This window comes from Candoia aspera, chromosome 2, assembly GCF_035149785.1.
Source record: "Candoia aspera isolate rCanAsp1 chromosome 2, rCanAsp1.hap2, whole genome shotgun sequence".
Classification (NCBI taxonomy): domain Eukaryota; kingdom Metazoa; phylum Chordata; class Lepidosauria; order Squamata; family Boidae; genus Candoia; species Candoia aspera.
Genome location: NC_086154.1, coordinates 116,343,441 through 116,369,300, shown reverse-complemented (window position 1 = coordinate 116,369,300; position 25,860 = coordinate 116,343,441). Strand labels below are relative to the sequence as shown.

Below are 25,860 nucleotides of genomic sequence, written 5' to 3'. Positions count from 1 at the left end.
TGCGACAATGCAACCATGCAGGATTCGCCTAACAATGGCAACTGGGACTGCCACATCTGCTATCGTAAGTTGACGTGATCATGCGACATCGTGCTTTACGACATCGCTTAGTAACTGAGTTGCCAGTCCCAATTACCATTGTTAAGCGAGGACTACCTGTATTTGAGTTCAGACAAGAAAAACACAGACACAAAAAGCAGTACTGCAGCTTCTCGATTTCTCCTGTTCTTCCTGTTGGAAGCAGTGCACTTCACATTTATGGGCTCCAGGTTGAAGAGTACACAGGGGCCATTGTGCCATTCATACATCATCTGCCAGAAAGCAGGCAGACCTGCCCAGTTGGTTGCCTAACTATTATGGAAGGTGGAAGAGAGGGTGAAGGTATGGTAAACATATGTGCTGATGTCTTCAGGCAGAATATGCAATGCTTCCTGCATGCATAATACATGGTTTCTGATGGAAGGCTACTTCACAGAAAATTTGTTATATAGAAAGAATGATGATGGTGGCTTGCCATGTATCTTGTATGAATGGCAAAATGTACTTTGGTCCCTTCACTGGGGTAAAGGAACTAACAGCACTGATTGATCGATTAATTGATTATGCTCCATCAAGGCAGTGTTGGCTCTCAGCAACCACATAGATAGATTTTCTCCATGATGATCTGTCCCTAACTTGGTCCTTCAGGTCTTCCAACTGTGCACCCATTGCCACTGCAACTGAGTCCATCCACCTTGCTGCTGGTTGTCTTCCTTCTCTTTCCTTCCACTTTTCCCAGCATTAGAGCCTTCTCCAGAGAGCTGGGTCTTCAGATAATAGCATAACTAAACCTAAATAGAAGCTCATGCTTCCAGGAAGATTTTGATGACACTGCAGTTTCTCTGTGGGTGTGTATATGTATAAACCAACACACCCCAGAATCCAAATGGTTTTGATCTGGAATGTAAGAATATGTACTCACTTTTCTTGAACAGGTCATAAAAAAGCCACACATGCTTATTTCAGCACAATTCCCCATGATCTCAGTGTCTAACTGTAAATACAACTAAGATAACCTACTTAATAAAAATGTGAATAAAAGAATAAAATTTTAAAAGCTGAAAAAGAAGAGTTTATTTACCTTCATTGGAGTATTGTGACAAAATAACAGGAAAAAAAAAATAACCTAACAATTCCTGATGAGAGAAAAGAGTGTTGTTCTTCTATTTCTTCACTTATGTTAGTAAGAGGTTTGGCATATAATTCTACTTGAAGGGTGTTTATGACTCACTGAGATTTTACAGTTCATCCCTTTATTACCTAACTTTTCAGTCTAACCAGATGGATACTGTAGATGAGTTGAGTGATATACGGAGAAAATGGAGAGACAATAATTATATCTATATAACTGAGCAATAAAGCACAGATTTGGTTTGTTCAAAATAATGCCAGCAGGAGCCTGTTGACACTAAAGGAACAAATTATTTCACCATTAAGGTCCCAGAATAATTAATATTTACACTGCCATGTGGTCCTCTCCATATATTTTCAACTTGATCCTCTACTAATATCACAGCCATGAAGATAAAATACAACTGCTATATTAGACTGACTGAATTTGCATGGATTGGCATCTTGCCTCCAGGTCCAGCAGTGAGATATTCCTCCCCAAGGATTTGCCACTAGACATTTCTACAACAGCAATGGTTGCATGAATGGATACATTACAAATTATGCAGGGCCACCTCCCAACCCTTTGACCATAGTGTACTAGTTTCCTTTGTTTACAAACACAGGAAGTGCTATGGAAACCTTTCTGTTTTAATTACAATAGAAAGTACTACTGGTATTCACTCCTCCCACACTTATGGCAGCCCACTATAGTAACTATGAGGTGCATGAGTTCAAGATAACATGGCTTTGGAAAAGCAGAAAACATATGCAGACCGGAAGCAGAGGGATCCAAAGGAATGAAGCAGAAAACTGAGGGATTGCATTTCTCCTATGTCATCCCTCCTCTTGGACCTTTCATGAATCTATGCAAATATTATGTGAAGTGTGCACCATTTTCTATAGAAGCAGGATATATGGTGTGTCTGTGCGTTCTTCCAGCGTAACAACCATGAGTGCTTAAGGCAGAACTGTGAGCCAGTAGTTACTGATCCTATAAACTGCAGTAAGTCAAGTCATATTGCAACTGATCTTGATTCATAAGTGATTTTGTAAGTGATTTTTCCCAGGAATCTAAAGCCAAGACAGGATAGAAATATTGCCCTTACATAGTTTTCTAAGGATAACTATATCCCTGGAGGACTTCTGGGGAAGAAACGGCGAAAAGCAGAGCCGATGACCACGGTGGAATGAAGAGCAGGTGAGTAGACCGGCTCTTTGTAATTCCTCTCTGGACAAGGAGAGGACTTGAGATCACCCACAAGTGCTCCAGACAGTTGCGCCTCACAAGGAGACCACAAGACAGTGTCTCTGGTAGGTTTAGAGCTCTGGGAGATGAGGGAATAGCCATCTTGCTCAAACTGCGGTCGGCGCCTTCAAAAGGACACTGGGTTCATGTACTTCCTTTTCTAATCACTGCTGGAAATTGCCTGTTAACTGCTTTTCAGCTATTAGGAACCTTTGGATTGACAAGTCTGAAAACACCAGGTGAGTTTCCTTCAATCGTTAGCAAAAGAATATTTTAAATACAGGTTTAAGGACTTTGTAATTTTTTTTCTGGAATAAACGGCAAAAGGGTGATTAAAATTTTTATTTTAGAAGGGTACAAATGGACTAAGCATCCAGATAAATTTGAAGTAAGAATCTGGAATTGTTTATAAAGAATGCTCCCCATGGGAAAATGCTTTTGTTTTGAATTCTTAAAAACAATATAAGACTTTAAAAATTGGACTAGAAGAAACTAAAGATTACAATTAAGGGAGAAGAACATTCAAACTCGACTTACTAACACAGAATGAAGGAAAATAGTTTAACGTTGGACATATTGAAGGATATTTTTGAACAATGGACCCAGAAGTTAATTTTAAGAGTGTCTGCCTCTATAGACTGACTGTGTTTGATTTGAAAGTGGATTTAAAAATGACAGGCTACAAGAATGATATGGAAGAAGATGCTACACTGGACATACAAAAGAAACCGGCTGATGTCTTAACAATTAAAAGGGATATACAAATAACAAACCAAGAGAGTGACCTGGATAACTTTCCTATATTGGATTTACAAAAGAGGCTTGTTAAAGCTTGAGGAATTTTGTGATAAGGGACAAAGAAAAAATAAAAAGGAATCAAGTTCTAGGACATTATTTGAAGAGACTCAAGACTGAGATTGTTAGAACTAAAAGGAAGTAATATAAAGTTGGTTTATTTGAACAAGGTTAAAATAGATATGTTATCTCTGGTAATCCTTACTGAACTTTTGCTGACTACAGAACTGAAATGATGAGGCTTTATGGATTTGTTTATAAATAAGAGATGGGATATGGGAAGAAGAGATCATTGGTTGTATTTTAAGAGAAGGTGATAAGTTACTAAAATTGTTATACTTGTGATGAAGGGGGAAGTCACTTCTTTATATATTTCTTTTCTTTTTCTTTACTATATCCTGTAATGATTGCCTATTCAAAATCACCATCAGACTCACATAGGGCTTTCATGGATATCTGATTTAATAATGAATAGTGTGCAGGATCACAAGCAAAGCTGAGAATAGTGAAAACATGGGATATCTCCCAATAAAACCCCAAACAACTCCCAATCCCTCCCCCCAAAGTCAGTGTAATTCCATGCCCACAGGTGCCCCTAACTGTTCCTGCCAGTCTGCGGGAAACATCCTTGACAGGGCAAGATAACCCAAACATGCATTCCTCATTCTTCACCCCTCACATCGCAGCCTGGTACAAGGAACAGGAGCAGCCCCCTCCCGTACAGCAACTCGTGTCAGCCCCATGGCATGGGAACCCGTTACGATGTTTTTCAGGAACATTGGAACAGTAACCATGACATACCCTTATTTTTCTTTCTTTTCTATTTTTTTCTTTCTACTTTTTCTCTCTTTTCTTTTCTGCACCTATTTTTTCTTTTTATTCTTTTATTTTTTTTAGTTTGTATTAGTTTTTAATGTTGTAAACTGTAATCTTTAATAAAATTACTATATAAAAAAAAGGAAAAACAGGTCCCTGGAGTGGTTTGGTCCAGCTACCTGGTGCTTCTGCTTACCTTGGAGTGGTACGTAAGGGCGTTTTTGGCCACAGAGCACTGCTTCTCCACCAGGAAACAGAATCGCCGCCTCTCTTCTGTGAGTGCTGTTTTGTAACCATCAGACACGTAGTTCTCCAGCTCACTTTGTTTATTGGTCATTGCTTCAATAAACTGGGAGGAAAGAGAGAACATAAAGTATTATAGGCTAGTAGAAGTAAAGGTAAAGGTTTCCCTTGACATTAAGTTCAGTCGTGTCCGACTCTAGGGGGCGGTGCTCATCTCCGTTTCAAAGCCGAAGAGCCAGTGTTTGTCCATAGACACTTCTGTGGTCATGTGGCCGGCATGACCAAACAGAATGCTGTTACCTGCCTGCCGAAGCAGTACCTATTAATCTACTCACATTTGCATGTTTTCGAACTGCTAGGTTGGCAGGAGCTGGGACTAGCAATGGGAGCTCACCCCGTCATGCGGATTCGAACCGCCGACCTTCCGATCGGCAAGCTCAGCGGTTTAACCCACAGCACCACCACGTCCCCCACTGCTAGTAGAAACTACCACATTAATCACAATAGGAGCCCACAAGCCTAAGGGCATTCTGAATACAGCAGATTCCTTTGCAAATCTAACATCGATCCCAGTCACTTCAGAGAAAAGAACCAAAGAGTCGGCTGTTGCCTCTTCCTCATTACTGTACAGAATTTCTGAGATTCCTTATCCCATGTTTAGCTGAAGCCTGGGCAGCAGGGGGCACTACGCAACAGAGCATAAGCCTACTGAGAGAATATCTATCCTTCCCCCTCAGCAACCATCCATCCTTAGTCATCTGACTTCCCTCACACAAAAGCTCCTGACTCAGTACGTGGGCTTCAGATGTTGTGTGGGTGGAAGAAGAGCAGAGAGATTCTTAGTCTCCCTCCTACTTCATCTGCACCTGGATGGTGCAAAATTCTCTACTGCTTATTGCTACAAATTGACTTCTGTGGCTCACATAAGTCTAAAAGGGCTGTAGAAGGGCTCTTGCTCCTTAAACCTCTCCTTACTGGGCTGCTGAGAATGAGCTTCACATAATATCTCTCAAAACCAGAAAGGGCAGGGGTCCTCCTCAAATGTCTGTAGGTGATGCACAGAGGCTTCACGTTGTGTATCTGGACTCACAAGTCCCCTCCTGTGAGAAGACGCACCAAAAAAAAGGAAGACACCCTCTTCCAGAGCCCCATGTTCCCCTTACAATCTTTAGCCAAACAGCACCTCCCCATACCAGATCTTCAAAGTTTGATATAAAGTCACCCACTTAATTCTCCAACCAATGGCCTGAGAAATCCAGAGTGACATCTCCACTGCACTAGACTTTCTGGTTTCTGGACACTTCCAGAAGAGGTTTCTGGGCACTCAGCACTTCCATCCGATGCTCAGTTTCAATAGCATAAAAGTCTGGTACATCCTAAAGCATTTTAGATTTAAACCTTGATGACTTTAAAGGCCACTACCAAAACACTAAACTGCAAAGGAGTTAATAGAGCCGCTTCTTTGCACACACAAGCCCCTGGAGCCTGTGCCTGCTTTCTGGACATCCCCCCTCCCTGCCCCCCCAAATGCTCTTCAGGCAGGCTGCTGATGCTATTTCAGCAAAGGCTACTGTGAGACAGGAAAATGCCTTTTCTAAGATGATGCCTGTTGCAGGAGAAATACATACTGAGGGGAAGCATGCTTTCCTGTTCTGCATTAGTATCTATTCAGATGCCACATTTATACAGATTTGAACAAGTACTGTAATCAATTAAAATAAATATATCAACCATGAATCCTTTAATTAGATGGTCCATTTCTATCCAAGGACAAAAGCAACAAATGCAATTCCCAAAAGAAAAAGTAGCTCCAGGCTAGTTTCCTCTGATCAAATACAGTACAAACAAACCACACTTTAAATCTCCTTTCAAAATCCTTTTCTTCCTCAACTGTTCCCTGCAGAAGGTGGGTTCCATTCTGAACTGACAAAGAACGACTTTCCTTTCTGCCACCCCCTCCTTTATGATACTAGCCCATCTTGGCTTCCTTCCACATGATAGACCTAGATATCCTTGGGTGGAAGATGCTGCTACAATATACAAGCTTTTTATCTTTATGTAAAAGAGAAAACAATGGGGAACTAAGTTTCCTTCCCATGCACCTGTGATCTTAAAGCTTAAAGCTTCTTTATACAGAGTTAAATCAGTTTGTCATAGTTTCTGTTTAATTACATACATTCATTTATATTCATGCTGAATGCCTTTGGACAATTCTTATCATTCACTGTATCAGTGCTTTGCAGCAGCAAGAGAAAGGGAGAAACCATGATCTTTTCTTTCTTAATTTATGGGTAAATATAATTAGGGTATTTTCCATTTGTATTTAGAACAACATTTACCTAAGCCAAGGGTGCTAATTCGGTAGTAGAATCTCTGTTAGGCCTGCAAAAGATCCCAAGTTCAAGCCTCAGCATCTCCTGGTAACGCTGAAAGCACAGCCAATCAGTGGAAACAATACTGCGCTGGACAAACTGACTCAGGATAAGATACCGTGTTCCTCAAAGTTTGAAACTGCCTGCTTCACACACACGGAACAGCTATTTCAAACAGGATGTGCTGAATTCAAGGCCGTTTGAATTTAAAAGTTTTGCACGCCCCTATCACTTCCTACATTTCAAATGACCTCTCCTTAATTGTAACACAAGCTTTGCTGGGATTGACTGCTGGGTAAATTTGGTCCGTAAGAAATATTCTAAAATTCCATTTCTTTCAAGGAAAAAAAAAAGGATACATGCTTCATCAATTGGATTCCAAAGATTTTATTTCAGGAAGGAATTAACTTCAGCGACCATCCAGCTCTAGGCACCTGTCCATGAGCTAGTGTGCCTACTTTTCAGCTGCAGGAATCCAAGTCTGCCATTTGTTTCTTCCTGCAGTGGCTTACTAGTACAGATTCTTTGGAACATAATTTTTAATGTCTCTGCAACCACATTAGTAACTTTAATACCTGGGGGAAGATGGCAGAATTGCAAATAAATGTTCCATTTTTAAAGATTTATTGGGCCATATGAATAAATATTCTATTTTGTCAGTGGAGAACAGAAATGGGAATGAAATTAAACTACAAAGCTGGAGATGTTCTCCCCCAAATTCCTAGCAGACACAGCAGCACACAAACACATGCTACCTTAACATATTTAAAATAGATGCAATAATTACAATATCAGCCTAAACATGACAGGTCTGTGAACTGCAGTCAACAATACCCTGGTTGTTTGCTTTCTGTGCCACTTGTCCAAACCTGAGAAAATATCTCTGGCAACCAGAGAATGCATTAAGGTAAGATTCCTTTAAATCAAAGCAGTATGTTTTGTTCCTTTCTTCAGCAGCGTCTTTGTTCCAGAAAGAAAGTAGCTCAAGGTATCATCACCCAATAATCACACCCTCCCCCTCTGTTTGAAAAGGTCTTGGCTCACTGCTGCCAGTGCGTACATGGGAGGCATGGAAAGAGTGACTGAAAAGCAGCTGCTAAGCCTGCACCAAGCTGCCTCAAGAGCAGCCCTGTTAAGCCATCTTTCTTGCCAAAGTTTTACTCAGATAGAATAAGATGCCCCATTATGCCTTCTTTCTCCCAAGGAGGAAAGATAACTAGATGCTGCCCTCATCTACTTCCCATATAGTTTTGCTTTCCCCAACCTTGATTTTTTTTTTGGAACTACAAACCTGTAAACTCCCAGCCAGTATGATGGGGGCCATGTTGGCTGAGCATTTTGGGTATTACACTCTTATGGATCTGGATTATATTATATTGGAGAAGGCTTGACCGCTCCCTCTGCTATTAGGTATTCTCCTTCTACTCACTGGTCTTCCCTGTGGGATATTACAATGACTAATATTATAGCTTGGATTGGTGAAGCAGTATTACCATTTTGAAATAAATGCAAGCAGTTTGAATCCTGAAACATAAGAAACATTTCCATCTCCCTGCAGATCCCCAGATCTTAAGGAATTTTTGATTTTGAGTTCTGTATTAACAAGATCTGTATTAACAAGGAACTGCTGCTGCAGAAGCTACTGGGATATGAAGTTAGCTTCTCTAGCAGCCATTATCAAACCACAACTTCCAAAAACATCAAAATTGACAGAAAACAAAAGGAGCTATCAGGGATTTTAAATAAACAAATAAGCAAAATAAATAAATAAATAAATAAATATTAACGAAGCCTCACATACTACAGAGTGCATTGGCAACAACATGGAGGTAGTTTGCCATTGCCTTCTTCCAGATTTGTTTTTGTTTTACTTCCAAGTAGATGTGCAAAGTGTTGATGGAACAGCTGGTTTCAGGTGGCCTGCACCTGGATAGAAACAGGCATGTTTTGGAAGTTATGGTCCATATACAGAATGAAATGTGATGTTCTAGGCAGAGGTGTTGGGATATGAGTGAGGAAGAGCCAATGCTGAGGGGTTTTCATGGCACAGCATGTGCCTATGACACATAAAGATACTTTCAAAAATTATATACAGTACTCGAGTGAGTGGAACACAGCATGCTCTCAATTTATACAGAGGAAACATGTGCCATTTCCAGCCTCAAGGGCCTGTTTGTAATCAATTTATGCTGCCTTCTCAACCAGGGAACTGGTCAAAAGGAACATACTCCTCTACCATGGACCTATGTGCCATACCAGACCATCACCCCTTTCTCCTTCTATACCATTGGTACAGTCTTCTCATTCAGCCATTGCCAAATTGGGATAGTGTAGCACTCACGTAAGTTTGAGGATGGAACTAAAGAGATCTATTGATTATACCTTTTGCAGTGATCAGCAAACATCAACAGCAAGCTCATGAAAGTCAATTATCAGTTCTCCCTTATGATAAACATAGACACTTAGCTCCAGATGCCTAGATACACCAGGATATAAAAAAGCCACTAGTAAGGACCACTTACTTCAGTGGCTAGAAGTGCAGCTCTTTTAGGCCCCAGGATTCATACAACACAAGTATCTGGTATTCCCTTTCCTGCTATACACCAACAATAGCTCACATAAGGAGGTTTTTTGCCATTTTTAATTTTTTTAAATATTAGGCATCATGTAGGGGATTATACTTACTGGTCACAATCAACAATTCAAGTCGCTGGATATAAACCTGACATACAGTTACCTGCATTGTTCATGAGCTTTGGGTAATATATGCCTATTTTCCTCACATATCAAATTAGTAGGCAAGGCAGTGGAGAGTTGTTACCAGCCACGGTCATAGTCTTTGCCAACTCAGTGTCACGAACTTGCTTTGTTCTTCATTTATGATAGGCAGATGCATACTGAGTAGTTCAGCATAATTGTTTATTTATTTATTAGATTTCTATGGCCACCCATCTCAAATAAAGTGCCTCAGGGCAGCTAACACAATAAAAATTCCAATACAGTAATGTACTGTATAATAAACGTAAGTATTTATTTATATATTTATAAATATAAGTATTGTATAAAAGTATGATAAATGAAACACATCAGAAAACAAAAAGAAAACAGCCACTGAGGATAAACCAGTCAGCAACAAATTCATTTTTAACTGCCCCTAGAAGCTTGAATCCTGAAGGGAAGTTCTCAACACCTCAGTTGGCTACTCCAACATTTGAATCACAAATTCTAGAAAATTTAATCCACAACTTCTCAAGAAAAAAATGGGGCTTCTCAGATGGGAAGTCTTTATATAAATTTAATTTATCCTGGTAAAAATACCTGTTCAAAAATTTTCTAACATAAATACTTGTTTCAATTTACCCAGTCATGTCAGTCATTAAAATAAGGATGTGATCTTAAGCATTCTGCTCTGGGTATTAGAGACATGGTGATAATAGGACATCTGATTCTAAGTCAGATTCAGATCTTTAGGCAAGGCCATACTGTAGTGCTTAAAGTGTTTCTGAGCTAATATAAACCAGAATCTGCCCTGATGGCAAAGGAAGAAAGGAGAATGAAGGAAAAAAAGTGCAAGTCTTAGGAGGAGAAAAAAAAAGTATGCTATCTCCTGAAGCTGGTGACTAATCACTCATGAAGAGGTGCTTCTGCTGTTGCAGATCCTGAAGACTGAGTTGCATTGTAAGCAGTCTCTATTGTTCCGCATGTGTAGGGGTGGGAAAGGGGGGTGGGGGGTGGGAAGAGAGAACAGAAGGAGAGAAAAACAGCTATGGAGAGAATTTTTTATCATTAATGGGCTGCTCTGAAATACAGCTTCTGCCCACATGGATTGCACATTAACATACAGCTGTAACCCTTTGTTCATTTGTTACAGAAGGTCTGTTAACACTGTGGTTTTAAGAAAGTAAGCAATATTGCAGATGGGCTTTTGCAAAACACTATCTTAGAAGGGAACTTCAAGAGACAAGAAGTACATTAGCTTTCATACTATTTTTTCTCTCCATTAATGCAAATTCATCACGCATGTTTCCTCCATGAATAGAGGTCTACAGACCAGTCAAAAGGTAACAGTTATGTAAATGCATAAAACATTTAGATAAGTTTCATAGAAGGATGTCACTTCCAGATATATTCAATTTAATTTGAACTGAATCTAAAAGTATTATCCAAAGTACTGAATGTTTAAATTTAGCCAGTAAAACTTACAAACTGCAACACAGATTTGTATAAGGATATTACTACTTCGGCAGTTTTATTCTCAATCCCTTTCCTAACTTTGCCTTCTTCAGAGCTGAACTGATGCCCTCACTGATATCACATGGATCCAAGGCCTTTTCTTCATTAGGTACAAACAACCCAAGAATCCATTAGTATGAAATTGGGAAATGGGGCTGTCACACTGTGCATCATTTTAGAGTTAAACTGAACTGTCTCTTCTATCTGGTTAACCACTGAACAGTTTAAACAGCAGGCACATCTCCAATGGGGGAGGCCAAGGGGCTAAATTGGTGGGCACAACCATGGAACAAAGCCCCACCCTGTTGTATAAAATTGAGCAGAAGGCTGGAGAGACAGGGTTTACTTAGCAGAATGTATAATGATTTTAGTTCTTTAAGGCTTGTTCCTCTATGTCCTTAGCTGTTTAGTCTATGACTTCATGTCTTCATATATGGCTAGCTGACTGCATGCCATGTGTGAAAATGCCTTGGCAGGTTTGGCGAGGGCAAGAAACTAAATACTCATGCAAAAGAAATGAAACCTAGAACCCTAAACTCTGGTTTGGTCTATATGGTCATATTGAGATGACCAAGCTCAGAGACAAACATAACTTGTCTATGACTCCTTGGAGCATGGAATAGAAAGACCACATCTCACTGCAGAGAAATTAATCTGCTCAACTGCTGCTCCTTTGATCCACAAGGATAGCCATTAGGTAGAAAGGCATAATAAATACATTAATTTTACTTCCTTGGGAATAATTTGCAGCATGTGGTACATTAGGGGTGAGAGGGTAAAAAAGACCTAGAAGCAGAATACACTGTTCTCTCTATTTTGAATATGCCTGAAGAGTACAGCAGCAAGAAACTTTAATGTGAATACAACAGCTCAAAGTTTGTCTTTGGCCAAGTAAAACTCAAGTTTTAATCTTTGCTTAAATATGAAGCTCAAAGGGTGACTTGAAGCAAAACTCACAAGCTACAGTGCCATGGTTAAGGACCAATCTTTTCAGAAGGACTTCATAGGAGAATTGAAACATATGCTGAACCCAGAGTCTTAATAATCCATTAGAATGTGAGGATCAGCTTCAAAGCTCACTCCTAAAATGACGCAAGGTTTTTTAATCAGTTTTATTTATTACCTATCTAAGTATTGCTACTTATCCCTGAACAAGGCAAACAGCCAGCAAGGAACCACTTTGACAAACTGCATGTGTGATTTCTGGATTAAGAGGAACCACCCCCTTCTTCTGGCCATATGAAAGTACCTGAATCATTTCTCTGATTTAGGATCATTCCACAGGAAGGATTCACTCTGGGTTCTATTTAAAGAAGTGATTCCAACACAGACTCAGTATTTCTGGATTCTTAACAAGGTTATTAGGAACAGGGTGCTATATCACACCCCTATTGTTCCCCAGTGTGAATTTCACACACTCACTTTCACAATAAGATTACAACTTACTCTTAGCTAATTTTAAACCTAGTGAGCTTATGTTATAAACCTGACCCTCATGTAGGGCCCAGAGAAGACATTATATCTATTTGTATGTCACAGGAAGCCATGTTGTGGTTTAGCTGCAAATAAACATGATGGCTATGCTGGTTCCTCCTCCATGTAGCTTTGCGAAACACAGTACAGATGACTTAATAATGATTTCAGCACAAGTTGGCTTTCAGGAAAGCACTGGGGGCCAGAATCACTATGAGAAGTGGACATTTTTGTTAAGGGCTTTTTTCCCTTCTCTTTGTAGTTTTGAGTGTTCCTTAAGCCCCAAGTTACTATACTTCTAATCTAATTCTATCATGCTGTTTTTAACCTTCTCACTGTTACGATTGTTGATAAGCGGCTCAAAGTCCTTTGGGGTTGGAGTGGCATATAAACCCTAGTAAATAAAATAAATACACAAAACAAACCTGCATCTCCCCTCCACCAACCTATTTTATTCTTCCTCCTGTTCTTAAGGATCAGGCTGCTGATATTCAGTAGCAAGACTGTGATTTTTGGCTGAATATCTTTTGGTCCAATTTAATTATTTAAGTTTCAAAGGACAGGTGCATTCCCTCCCAATCCTCCTCCTCCTTTTCAGCCCTCCCCTCTCTGATGGGAGTACCACTTTACCACCATATTTCATAAGACCTTCAAAGGCCACTTTAAAATATGTGCAGACTCACTGAAAATAATTTCTATCCCTGGTTTAGAATAATGCATGAACTAGAAACTCTGGTTTGTTTTACTCACTTTACTGTCATAAGATGGGAACCAGAGAAGCTTGTTTGAAAAATTGGTTAATGTGAAGAGGAAGCACAATGATTGCATGTCAGGGAAGCATAATATCTGGGAAGATTGTTACTTGAGACTAAGACTAACAAAGATAAGTTAGTTGAGAACAATTGATTTTGCTTTGAAAAATGAAGTGATGGTTTCCACTATGGAAGTCTTGATAGGGAAACAATGTCAAAAATGGAAATGAAGTAGTACGGAAAACATACATATGCTTCAAGAACTGCCCCCTAGGTTGAGAAGGCTGCTTCTGGAAAGGAGAAGTATAAATGTAGGCCCTGGTTGTAAAAAAATAAGCAAAACATTCAGGATTGTGATTATTTCAGCTCTTTACAGACATGACAACTTCGGCTCTTAAGGTCGTGAAAGCATCTAGATAACATTCAGTGAAAGCGTCTAGATAACATTTGAAAGCATACAGCTAATATTCAGTGAAGCCTCAGAACTAGGGGGTTGGGATGAAGTGAGGTGAGACAGCAGGATTTCCAGGGATGGAGTGAACATTTCCATGTATGTGGAAATCTGCATTTCCATAACTTAAATATCTCATAAGCAACAGAAGCAGGGTAATGCAAAACAAATATAATGCATTAATGTGCGCAGTTCACACTGTTAATAAGAGTCACAAAATATTTGCTTGGCAATTTTCATTATTTTCAAATGTAGATTACAATAGTTCAAGCATACTAAAAGGAATATAACAATTGAAGAAAAAAGAAAACTCCATAATAGCAAAATGTATTTCACAGAATAGCCACTCAAGGAACTTCTGCTAGCTGATGATATTTATTTATTTATTTATTTTAATTTATTTATATATCAAATTTATTCACCGCCCATCTCAGAGAGCGACTTATTGTAACAAATACTGTACAACCACATGGTCTGAGGAGGACAATGTGGCTTTTAAGAATAGTCACATATGGAAAACCCACTCCAAGTGTAGAAAATTGCAAAGTTCACAGCATAAAAAAAGACCATCGGTACCTAAACCTCTACATACAAACACACAGACACACAAATGTAAGTATCCAGAAAATGACAGGAGAAAACAAGATAGTATCAGCCATGTTCACACAACACCCTATACTGCAGTGGTGAAAGAAGTTAGGATTGAAAGGCAATATGCTCTGCTACTGTTAAAATAAAGCACAGCTGATTCAAACATCTGGCAGGAAGACAGATGTGAGTCTTTCTCAAGCACTGCTTAAAACAGACTTGTTATTCCAACCACTGGTTTTAGAATGATAGCAGAAACTATGTTGCACATCATGTTTTACTGCCTTGTAACCAAGAGTCACATACACATAAGGAAAAAAGGTAATTCCTGACAGAACAGCCCTGTAAGGCTAACAAAGGAAACTGAGTCATGCAAGCACTGAGAAAAGAGAAAAGGGTGGGGCACCAAATAAAGAAGGTGCCTGGGTGACTAGGACACAACAAGGAGGTCAGGATATTATGGTAGCAAGAAAATGAATGCAGGATTAGTCAAGAAATTATTGCAGAAATGGAAGGCAGACAGGATAAAAGTTGGTCTGTACCAGACTGAGGACCAGCATACGTCCCTATAGAATCTTAGACTAATGCTAGGAGAATGACCAAAATAAAAATGTTCAGACCCATTCCATGTAAAAAGGTATTTTATACAGGAAAAAAAGACACAAGATTCAACCAAATGAAGATTCTGATAATGACAACAACAACAACAAATGTGCAATACAATCCCCATTCATGGGATTTTGCATGATATCGGCACTGCTAATTCACATGGGTCTAGCAAGATCAATATATTATATTAAAAGAACAAGGAATGTCAAGCACCAATAGGCACATTTCTGGTGTTGGGAGCTGAGAAAGAAAGACTGGAGCAGAACTTGGATAATTAATCCAATCATTTCCCCTTTTATTGAGCATTTTCTGTGACCCATTTAATAATGGAAATAAGTAGGGAGAAGATTCTGCGCCAGATTTGAATTATTGACTTGACTAAGTATGGATACACATAAGTTATCATGTAGAATGTATCTAGATTCAGAAGGACAACCCATTGACAAAGGGCTGCATCTCCAGGAACAGGAAAGAGACAACCCTTTCAAAAACCAGACAGCAGTCTTTCACTAAAAACTAAAGGAAGTATAAGATGAGCCGAGATTGACAGTTCTCATATAACTGTATATTAAGCTGTCCCGCTTAGTTGAAGGGTCTGCTTGTTCTACACTGTTCTTGCAGTGGTTCACATAGCAAAGCTTGTCAGTGCATGATGCAATGAGATGTCTTGTCTTTCGGCCGGTCTGTTACACAGTCTGATGCTGATCAAGGCTGAGAGGGAGTGACTGATCCAAGTCACCCAGGGAGCTTCCATGCCTAAGAGAGGATTAGAACTCGGGTCCCCTGCTCCTAGTCCAATACTTTTACCACTCTACCACACTGGCCCTCAGAGATGTAAATTAAGAAAATCAACTTTCTGCTTAGTGAAGTGACTACATGCATTTCTCCGACTCTTGTAGTCAAGAATTTTAAATCATTATATTAGTTATGTAAAAAATGGAGCAAGTCTGTCTCCAAAACACTGTTTTCTTCCAAAGGTTCCATTTTTCCCTAGGAACCTACACTTCCAAAATGCACAAACCACTCCAAAATGCTGGAATCAGCCTACTCCAGTGGAAAAGCGAATTCCCTAATTACCATACTAGGCAGGAATAAGAAGGGAAAAAACCAACCCCCTTTCCTGCCTGCAAAGTGTAGTATATGTATGAAAAAGGCACATTCTTAAAACAGACAATCATGGAGCAAGCATCTGGGAATCCAGCTTCATAAAGCTAATGGAACAAAGGACTGTTCCAGGAAAAAACATTTGAAAGATTAATCCCAGAATTTTAAGAACTCAAGCAGAGAACGTAGACATTCCAAAGGAAAAGATCCTGATACATTCCATTCACACACACAAATTTTTTTATTTCCAATTGACTCATTCTCTGGTTCTTGAGTCTTCACTAACCTGTTGTTTTGGGAGAATAGCTTAACCAGTCTGAAGAATATTGGCCATTGAGCAGAACATAAAAAATGAAAAAGGAGTATGTACTTTATGTTATATTCTTGAGTTTATGAGTTGAATGAATTTGTTGCTGACTGGTTTATCCTCAGTGGCCGTTTTTTTGTTTTCTGATGTGTTTCATTTATTATACTTCATTACTGTATTGAAGTTTTTATTGTGTTGGCTGCCCTAAGCCACTTTATGTGAGAAGGGTGGCCAGATAAATCTAATAAATAAACAAACAAATCAAAGAGTTACGCTGAACTACTTCTCAGTATGCATCTGCCTATCATAAATAAAGAACAAAGCAAGTTCGTGACACTGAGTTTGCAAAGACTATGACCGTAGTCGGTAACAACTCTCCACTGCCTTGCCTACTAATTTGATTTTTTTTACGTGAGGAAAATAGGCATATATTACCTTAAGCTCATGAACAATGCAGGTAACTGTATGTCAGGTTTATATCCAGCAATTTGAATTGTTGATTGTGGCCAGTAAGTATAATCCCCTACGTGATGCGCAGATAAGAAACATTTTACAAAACCCTGGATTTTAAACCCCCAAATGAGTTTTTTGGTTCTAATCTACAAAATTCCTGTATCGTCCTAGGGACAACAGCAGTTGATCTAATCTACATAAAAAGAATTGGAAAGAGGGAAAAATAGGAAGATAATTAAATCTACTATTGAGGAAAAGGCTGTGTTGCAATTCTCCTTTTGTTTTAAAAAAGGTAGAAGGTACAGAGATGGGATTATGGCATTCATAACAATTCATATCACATGACCTTGTGGATTTTGGAATACATTTGCAGTCACATTTCCCACACAACAACCTGGCTTTGTCTCATGTATAAAATGTAGTCTGTGGGATCAGGGGCATGTTAGAAAGCAGACTGCTGCATGCATTACAAAAATGGTGAACTACCGTATATCTAAGATACAGTAGACTCTCCGTTAACCAGCACACATGGGGATTGGTAGATGCCGGATAAATGTAGTTTCTGGTTGCTATTAAACCCTAATACCCACTAGATGGCAGCAGAGAGATACAGATTTTTTTGCCTGTTGCTTGAGTGTGCTGGGTTTTTTTCTGGTTGCTTGAGAGTGCTGGTTTGATTTTCCTGCTGGTTGCTTGAGAGTGCCAGTTGCTTGAGTTCCGGTTAACTGAGAGTCTACTGTACTAAGAAGAGAGCATTTGTACCACATATATTTACAATGAGTGAAATTATACAGTAGAGGGTTATAAGGATTAGTTAAGAATCTATTTCCTTAACTACGGTACACTTCTCAAAACAGCCAAAGTATTACCTATTATTTAAAATTTGCAAGGCTGCATCTTGGCCTTCTCCCAGATTGGTTTTCTGTTACCATAGGGATGAATAAACACGGTCTTCTAGCACATGTTAAAGGGGGAAACTTCCTCTATTCACACTGTATGCTACTGTAACTGCTCCAGAACCAGAGGCAATTGGCTGATGGGCAGCCTAATCAATGGGAATCAATCGATATTAGAGCAAGGAGGATTTCACAGATGTGATTGCTTTTGGAGTCCCAATTACTGAGAATGACTTTCCCAGTTATAGGGTGAGATACCTAGCTCTCCACTCATTTCAAACAACTTAGAAGATGGAGAGAGATGTGGCTGCATGGAAAGGTGAGGGGGGGGGGAAACATTATGTAAAGATTTAGTCTTTCTCAATTTGTCCTTAGAGCTGAAGGCAGACCAAAGTCAGGAGCATATTTTTACTGCTACACCTGACCTTGAAGCTGTTTGCTTGTGATTACTAGTAGTTCATTTTCAGTAGGATATGGTTTGGTTAACTCCTGGCAAAAATTCTGGAATTTATCAAGAACTTATGCTACGTGCCTTATCAGAAAAGCCATAGAAACGGTCTTGAAAGTTCTGGCTCTTATTCAGCATTATTATACAATGAAATTGGAGTCTTTGACATCAAACAGAAAAAAAGAAAGCAGGAGATTATGTTGACATGGGTTTTACTGGCTGTTTTAGTTTCAAAAACCAGCTGTAAAACAAAAGGATGTGGAATTGAGTGCAAATACAATCATTTGGTACGGATTTTATGAAGATTTAAACATTTTAGTTGAGGTCTGTTCCCAGGGCACCCATGGTTACATGCAGACAGAGGGTATAATTTATTAGTTCAGGGACTGTATAATACAGAAGCAGAAGTACTAATTACAAAACGTAATTGTGTAATATACTGTAGTGATCATCTATTTTTTTGCACGAAGAAAATAAGCTATCATTTTATATTAGACACCCTCAACTGTTATGAAAATAAACTCATATAAACAGATCAAATATCTAAAATGTTCTATAGGTTAGTTAAAAACAAAACAAGGCAATTAAGGGCATCAGGAATGGCCACCTCTAAGTGGAAATTCTTACGGCCTTGTGGCAATGGAATATTTTAAGTATTTCAAATACTTCTTGTCTATTTAAAATATTTAAAATAACTAATATTCTAAACATTTTGGGAGGTTTTTATGTATTAATGTAAACTAGGTAAATCCATTTTTCAAGGAATGTCAATGTATTTTTTTGCCTCTCAATCTTCCAGCAAAAAGTGTTCAGTTATTAATATTTTCTTACAGATTACATGGGAAGTATATATCCACTAAATATTCTCTGTGGAGCTGCTTAGTAAATCTGTCTTTTCAAGTTTTCCAATGATCTGACTTTAGACATTTACACTTAAAAATTCTTCAAGTGGTTTTTGCAAATATAACTCAACATAAAGCTTTTCAGGAAATTATCATCTTAGCATATTGAAAGGAATCAAGGAGAAATACACTAAATTCAGTCAAATTACAGGTTGCCTTGTCATTCCAGGCCTTAAGGTATTTTTTACTAGCTTATCCCCCTACAGCTCTTGAAAATGAGCCTCAGAGGATCTGTTATACAATAGCAAAGCAGAATCTGTTCAACTCACAAAAAACTGTATCATTTGTAAATGAACAGGCTTGAATTTATCATTACATATGGAAGTTGCAAAAATATGGATAGATAAAAATGAGAAATGAATATATTTTGAAAAGGGATATATATGGAAAATAGCTGAATAATACCTGAATTGGTGCAATAACTAAGTAATTAGATAATGAATAAAAACTGGACGGTTTATTTTTGTAGGATGGATATCCCATCTTTCCATCATGGTGGCGTGCACAGCACTCCCTTCTATTTTTCCCCACAGCCATTACCTTCTGAGATAAGTTGGGCTGAGAGAGAGGAACTGGCCCCAAATCACCTAGAACGTCTGTGGCTGAGGGTAGACTAGAATCTGAGTCTCCTGCCCCTACTCTAACCCTTTAGCCTTGACTGGCAGATAGTTCTGACATATGGCAAAACCCATAGATTTAGCCACCTTTCAAAACATGCTCTGAGCCTTCCTCTCTGCTTTGCACAGCCCTCTGCAGACTTGTCCAAGCAAAGCAGGAGGGGGTTATGACTGAGCTCCCATTCCGCCTGCAAAACCCTTCAGAAAAACTGTGCCACCCTTCCCACCCAAGTTGCTTGCCATGACCCAAAGTTCGAAAACTCTTGAAGTTGAGATTTATCACGTCAGAAACAATTTAGTTAATCCAAGTATGAGATGCAGAATACATTTAATTTGATTTTAAAATATTCTTCGTAACTTCTGTTTTTGTATTTCATCCAGCAACTTCCAGTACTCCATAAAAAACTTCCAACAGCTCTGTATAAGAGATACGTAGCATGACAGGCAGTGTTTTAAGAGATAATTTGCTAGGATTTGATGGACCAGAATAAAATTTTATAGATTAAATACGGCCACTGGAGAATGCTCACACCTAGTACTAAAGGCTATTAATTGGGCTACCTATTGTTCCTTGCTCCCTAGTGAACAAGTTGATATTGAACTATCTCTGGGCTTTTAACTTTTTTTTTCTCTTAATGTATCTTACATAAATGCATATGGCCTGGTTTGAGCCAACTTCCTATTTATTAGCATTCCCTGGCCAATAACTAAAATTATTTCTTCTTCTGGGAATTTCAAAATGAGGCTTCAATTATGGAAATTGTGTAAGAACTCTAGGTTATTTAAACAAATATAGCTGAAGCAAGTAGACAGAGAAGACAGGCCTCAAGTCTCCTGAATGATGTCTGAATGCTTAGGTCCATGACAGATTCCACTCCGCCCATTTAATACGATCCTTTTATCAAAGCCAAGTTTTACATTTTCATACCTGAACATGAAAAATGATAGTTTGAGATTAAGGCATTTGTTAGAATAGACAGCTCATTCCTCTCCTCCAATTCTCCCCAACATACCGTAAGAAAACAACTATGCATATTTAAAAATCCAATAGAACATGTTATTGCTTCTACTTCTTGAAGAGCTTTTTATCACATGGAATATTTTCACAAGGAGTCTACAAACGTTTTTGTCCCTCACAAAGCATAGCAAACCACTTTTATGGCACAGAGGTACAATGACACTACTGGCTGTTCCTCTGCGAATCACATGATTGGTCAGATGGCCCCAGCAACTGCTTTTATGAGCCTCTGTCAGTGCAGTCATAGGATCAGACTTGAGGATGAGACAGTAACCAGCTAGAGATTCTTTCCACTCTTTTAGGATTTGATACTTCACTGTCAAGGCCAGTTGGAGCAGAAAACAGACCACCAAATGCACTTCATTTGACACTAATAAGAAGCACCTGATCTTTGTTTAGCCATGCCACTAATCCTGTTATGCTCTCCTTTCCAATTCCAAAGGATGTAAAAAAATATATTTATAGCTTGAGAGGAAGTCCCAGAGGAGCAGATGTAAGGAATTCCCATTGACTAGACATGACAACATTATGGTACAGAAATAACTTTAAGACAGAATGGCTCATTGAAGTACTTTTTGATCCAATGAGGCAGAAAAACAACTAGAAAATGTAAACTGTACAAAGTCAAGAGAGGTACCATTTAAGAGTGGCCAGACAATGAAAGATGAAAAAACTGATTTTATGGCTTTGGAAGTAAGCTTTACTTACTTCTAAGTGATCATGTACAAGATCAGGCTGTAAACTCTGTCAAGTCTAGGAATGAACCACCTTAAGAATTAGCATCATGAGTTGAGTCTGGGCTGTGCTAAGAGGATGTTTTTAAATGTGTTTGACAAGTTGTCTCATTAGAGTTAAAATATTCCTTTGTAAGCTGTCATCGTCTGTCCATCGTTATGCACACTCCATTCAGGAACTTGAAACCAAAGAGCTGCTCTGACCAAGCTAAACTACTAATAGTCATGGATAGAAAGGCTCTGAATATTATAACTGCTTAGTAATACTGAAATAACTAAAGGTAATACAGGTAGTCTTTGGGTTACAGTGGCAATTGGGACTGGGATTGCTAACGCTAAGCGGTGCGGTCGTAAAGTGCAATGTCACATGACCACATTGCTTAGCGCCATCAATCCCGGCACTCCTGGTTGCCACTGTAACCCCAAGACATGTGGGTCATTAAGCGGGAAGTGGCAGGGGTCCTGAGTAAGGAGCATGGGGCTGCCATGGGGGGGAGGCTGGGGGAAGGCTTGGGAGGATGGCACAGCAGAACGTGAGAGCAGGACGGTTTAGGGATGGACGGGGTGATGGGGCGCAGGCACAGGAAGGATGGGGGGGCTTACCAGAGTGACTTGTGACCTTCCCTGCCAATTCCCTACTGACTTTGCTTGTGGGAAGCTGGCAGGGAAGGCTGCAAATGAAAATCACATGGCCTGGGACGCTACAACCTTCGTAAGTGTGAGCTGGTTGCCAAGTGGCCGAATTGCGATGTGACTGTGGGGGTACTGCGACAGCCGGACCTTTGAGAACTGGCTGTAAGTACCACTTGTTCAGTGCTGTTGGAACTTCGAACGGTCACTGAATGAGTGGCTAGTAAGCAAGGACTACCTGTAAAAGAAAAACCAACCAACATGCAGACAAGGTTTGTAATAAATTGGATATATCAGTCCTTCACCATCATCTAAAGATAAAAGTTACTAATCTACTTTCAAAGCCTGTGGAGAAAGAAACACCAGTGTTTGATAAGTATTGTTACCAAGTCAGTGTCTTAACACATAAGATGTAATGTATTTTGAACAAATATATAGTACAAAATAATGTTGGCACAGGATAGCTTCTCACAATATTTCCCCTACTTATGGGGAAATATGTTGCCTGCAAGCAACCAGTTCAGATAGCTTTAAAGAAAGGAAACAAAACAAAACTGTTTCACCATGCTAATGATAATCTCTCCTAGGTAGGTCAGAGAAACCTGTCAAGGCTTAATTTCCCAAGTGAAATAGAGTGATCCACCCAAGCGGATGAAGGTGAATGAACAGGTAAAGCAAAGAGTCTGCTGTGGTTCATTTTGAAATGTCTTAGATCAAACTAGTATCTAGAGGGGAAAAAATGCACACACCAGGGAACAACTGAATACAGTACTGAATTCTAGACTGGAGAATAAATATTCTCCCAAAGTAGTAAAATATTGAGAACCTGTCCTTGATGCATACATTTATTTCTGACTCTATTAAGTTCCATAGAAACAGAAATTGGTGTGATTCTCTGATGCTAAAAAGGTTTTTCCTCCAACTGGTGACCCAAGGCTCAATGCAATGAATAATAAGTTCAACATCTTACTTCTTGATTCTTTAATATTCCATTTCCCACTTTATAAGTTTCAGGCACATGGCAACCATTTCCTAAAACAGCATTCCTATTTGGAATACAATTTCAAGGTTGGGTTTAATCCTTTTGAAGTAATATGACTTGCTGAAATTTTTATGTGACTTTTAGCAAAACAACCAGAGAACAACTGTTAGATTTTTGATATATTAGACTTACGTAAAACAAACTGAAATTTGGATATTTATTCAACCTTATCATCAGAGCAGCCGTTTGTCTTTTTTTCATCAAGCAGGGTTTTTTTTAATGCTTTGAGAAAATGACAAAATGTCACATTCTGCAAACAATAGCAGTGCACAAAAACAGCTTTTAAACTTCCTGAGGTCCCAAAATATAAAAACAAGAGATTACACGGTATCTGAATCGTGGATGTTTAACCGCCAGTTAAATAAACATGTCTACTAAAGCAAAGTCTAGGATTCTTCCTAAGTAGTAACATAGGACTTCATTGCAAATGGATAGTTTTTCTTTCTCTACAAATAGTGGGGAGAGCATTGCTGGACAGGCACTGTATGTGACATCTTTTGTCAACTGGGGTGGGGGGGAGAAGTATTCAAAAGCCATTAAACTGGTTGGCCAGACCAAGAAGTGTAGGGCTTATTCTGCCTCCAGTATCAGCAGCCTCCCATTTATGTTGACAGCTTAGCTACACAGATGCTTTCCACCAGTTTAGGGAGAAATGGAAAAGTTCCATAAGCTAGGAGCATCTGTGTTGACTCCTGTGCCAGAAAGGGAGTGGCACTGTTTTTAAAATAACTATTGTCAACTATATGATCACACTTCCACGGGGAAAAAATGGGTGTTAGTGAGAGATCAGAAAATACACAGTCAGGATGGCATTGCTGTACCAGGTTGGCAATGAAACCCTGTCTTTACCTTCATTGTTAATACTTAGGAGGACAGCCAGTTACTCACTGCCCTAACCAGTCACTTACTGTGGCACCTGCCCTCTGGAACAATCTCCCTCTCCCCCTGAAACATGATTGGCGCAAACCCTGTTGCTGTTTAAAAAGGCATTAAAAACCTGGCTTTTTCCTCTGGTATCCCACCTAAAAGAAGGTAACAGTTATGGTTTAATTTCATTTTAACTTAATTGTCTACTTGTTTTTACTTATTTTTGGTTTACTGTGACCCACCTAGAGTCACAGAGTGGGACAGCCATATAAATTTCATAAACACATTTTAAAAATAAAAATATGTAATCCTCAGGCAACTAATGCACATCAAAGAAGTTTGCAGAATACAAACAATAGCAGGACAATTGCTTGTCATGTGCTATTTGGAAATCAGTGCAGTCAGTACAGAATCAAGCTAAGGTCAGAGAGCAAAGATACATCTTCTCCTGGAGTATGCAAAATGTTTAGTGTTGGACTGTTTCAAGTGTGAAACTTCATAAAACACCCTGAACTGAGTGCAAAGCTGTTTTTTTCAAGTGCAATAGGGGCTTTTTCAAGTATCCTGGATGTACTGAGCTGAAAACAGAGCTGTTCCATATGCAAAACACCTTTTTATATTGAAATATTTCAAGAAAGTTCCGGACAACTCATCTGGTGCAATTTATGATTTAATGTAAGTAAACAATCCTTCCATTTGGATTCAATACCAGTTATAGGAGTCTATGACAGAATGATTCCAGGTTTCATGCAAGAAGAAATTACTGCAAAAATCAATGGACAAAAGCATTTAGGCTTTTTTTTTTAATTGAGTATTTCTAGTTTAAGAAAATGTTTGTTGGGAGAAAAAATGTTCACTTAACACAGCCTTTTACATTGCCAGTCAGCTTTTCACCACCAACCCCCTCTTTGTGCTGGTACTACAATGCCCAGACTTCCCAGAGAGCATACTCTTCCAATATCAATCATCCCCCGTTCAGCAATATGTTCCTATGGGTGGTTAGGAAATCTGGAATTTATAATCCCAACAGTTCTAGAACTTGGGGAAGAATGCCCTAATTTACATTAGGATTCTATCTACAATTGATACAGTCAGAAGAATTTGCTCATAGTTATATTCACTCATATTATCATTAGAGGAACATTAAACATCAAATACAAATGGGAAAAGACTTAATGGATGTGTGTCTTCTTCCTTGTCAATTTAAAATGAGATTCTTTGGCCATGGTATTTTAAAACATAGCAGTCTGCCCACAGTCTTTATTACTTCTTTACTGGGTTTAAATTCACCTGAAAGTTATGGGTACCAGCTCTAATGTCATCCTTATCAGAGATATGTGGGGCCTGATTAAGCAACTGAGGAAGTGGCACATTGTTCTGTATAACAAGTCCTGGAAGTAGTCCTATTTTAAAATCCCAACACTGAAATAGAATTTTAAGCTATATCCTACTAAACCCTTGGGTAAATATAGACAAGCAACTTCCTACATGGTTAATCTATTTGTCTATTTCTTAAATATATCATCATCTGTTTGATGTTCACTAATTCTTCTGGTTATTTGGGGAAGTAGCTGGCTAGTCTAGTCTCACACTAGTACATACTGAAATATAACAACAGTGGCTATATTCAACTTTATTTGAATGCACCTTGCTCATACTAAAGTATTTTCCTTCCCCTTCTTCCTTTGTAGTGTCATGTTCATCGTTTCAATGTTCTGTATACATCGTAACGTTTCGCATGTCACCGTTCTAACCCGTGTTTGCAGTTTGGAAATTTCCAGCCGCGCCGGGCTGTAATCTTCTTACTGCAACTGTGGAATGTACGTTTGGGTTAGTGACTCTGTTCAAGGTTACTTTCTCAGGCCGATGTGAGTAACGGTTGCTAACACCTGAGAGGGGGTGGTTGCTAGGAGGGAGGAAGGGCGGGGTTGGTTTTGAAGCGAGGGTTTTTAGTTTGTATTTGGCGCGCTTTTGCTCATTCTCAGCTTTCTTCGTATTTGCATACTATCCTTTCAATAAATCAGTTTTATTCACTAAACACTGGTGAGACTGACTTCGTTGGGATAAGGCAATCATTACATAAAGCTGAGAATCATCAAAGAAACTTATCCC

General features: G+C 39.0%; 1 protein-coding gene across 3 annotated transcripts in view; it reads right to left on the bottom strand.

The window, feature by feature from the left end:
- Positions 1-25,860, bottom strand: part of BAIAP2 (BAR/IMD domain containing adaptor protein 2) — a 167,255-nt gene that overhangs the window by 32,059 nt on the left and 109,336 nt on the right. For all 3 annotated transcript variants that reach the window (XM_063293384.1, XM_063293383.1, XM_063293382.1), the window contains exon 7: positions 4,206-4,358. In XM_063293384.1, coding sequence (XP_063149454.1) covers positions 4,206-4,358 — 153 coding nt within the window. The remainder of the gene's footprint in view (positions 1-4,205; positions 4,359-25,860) is intronic.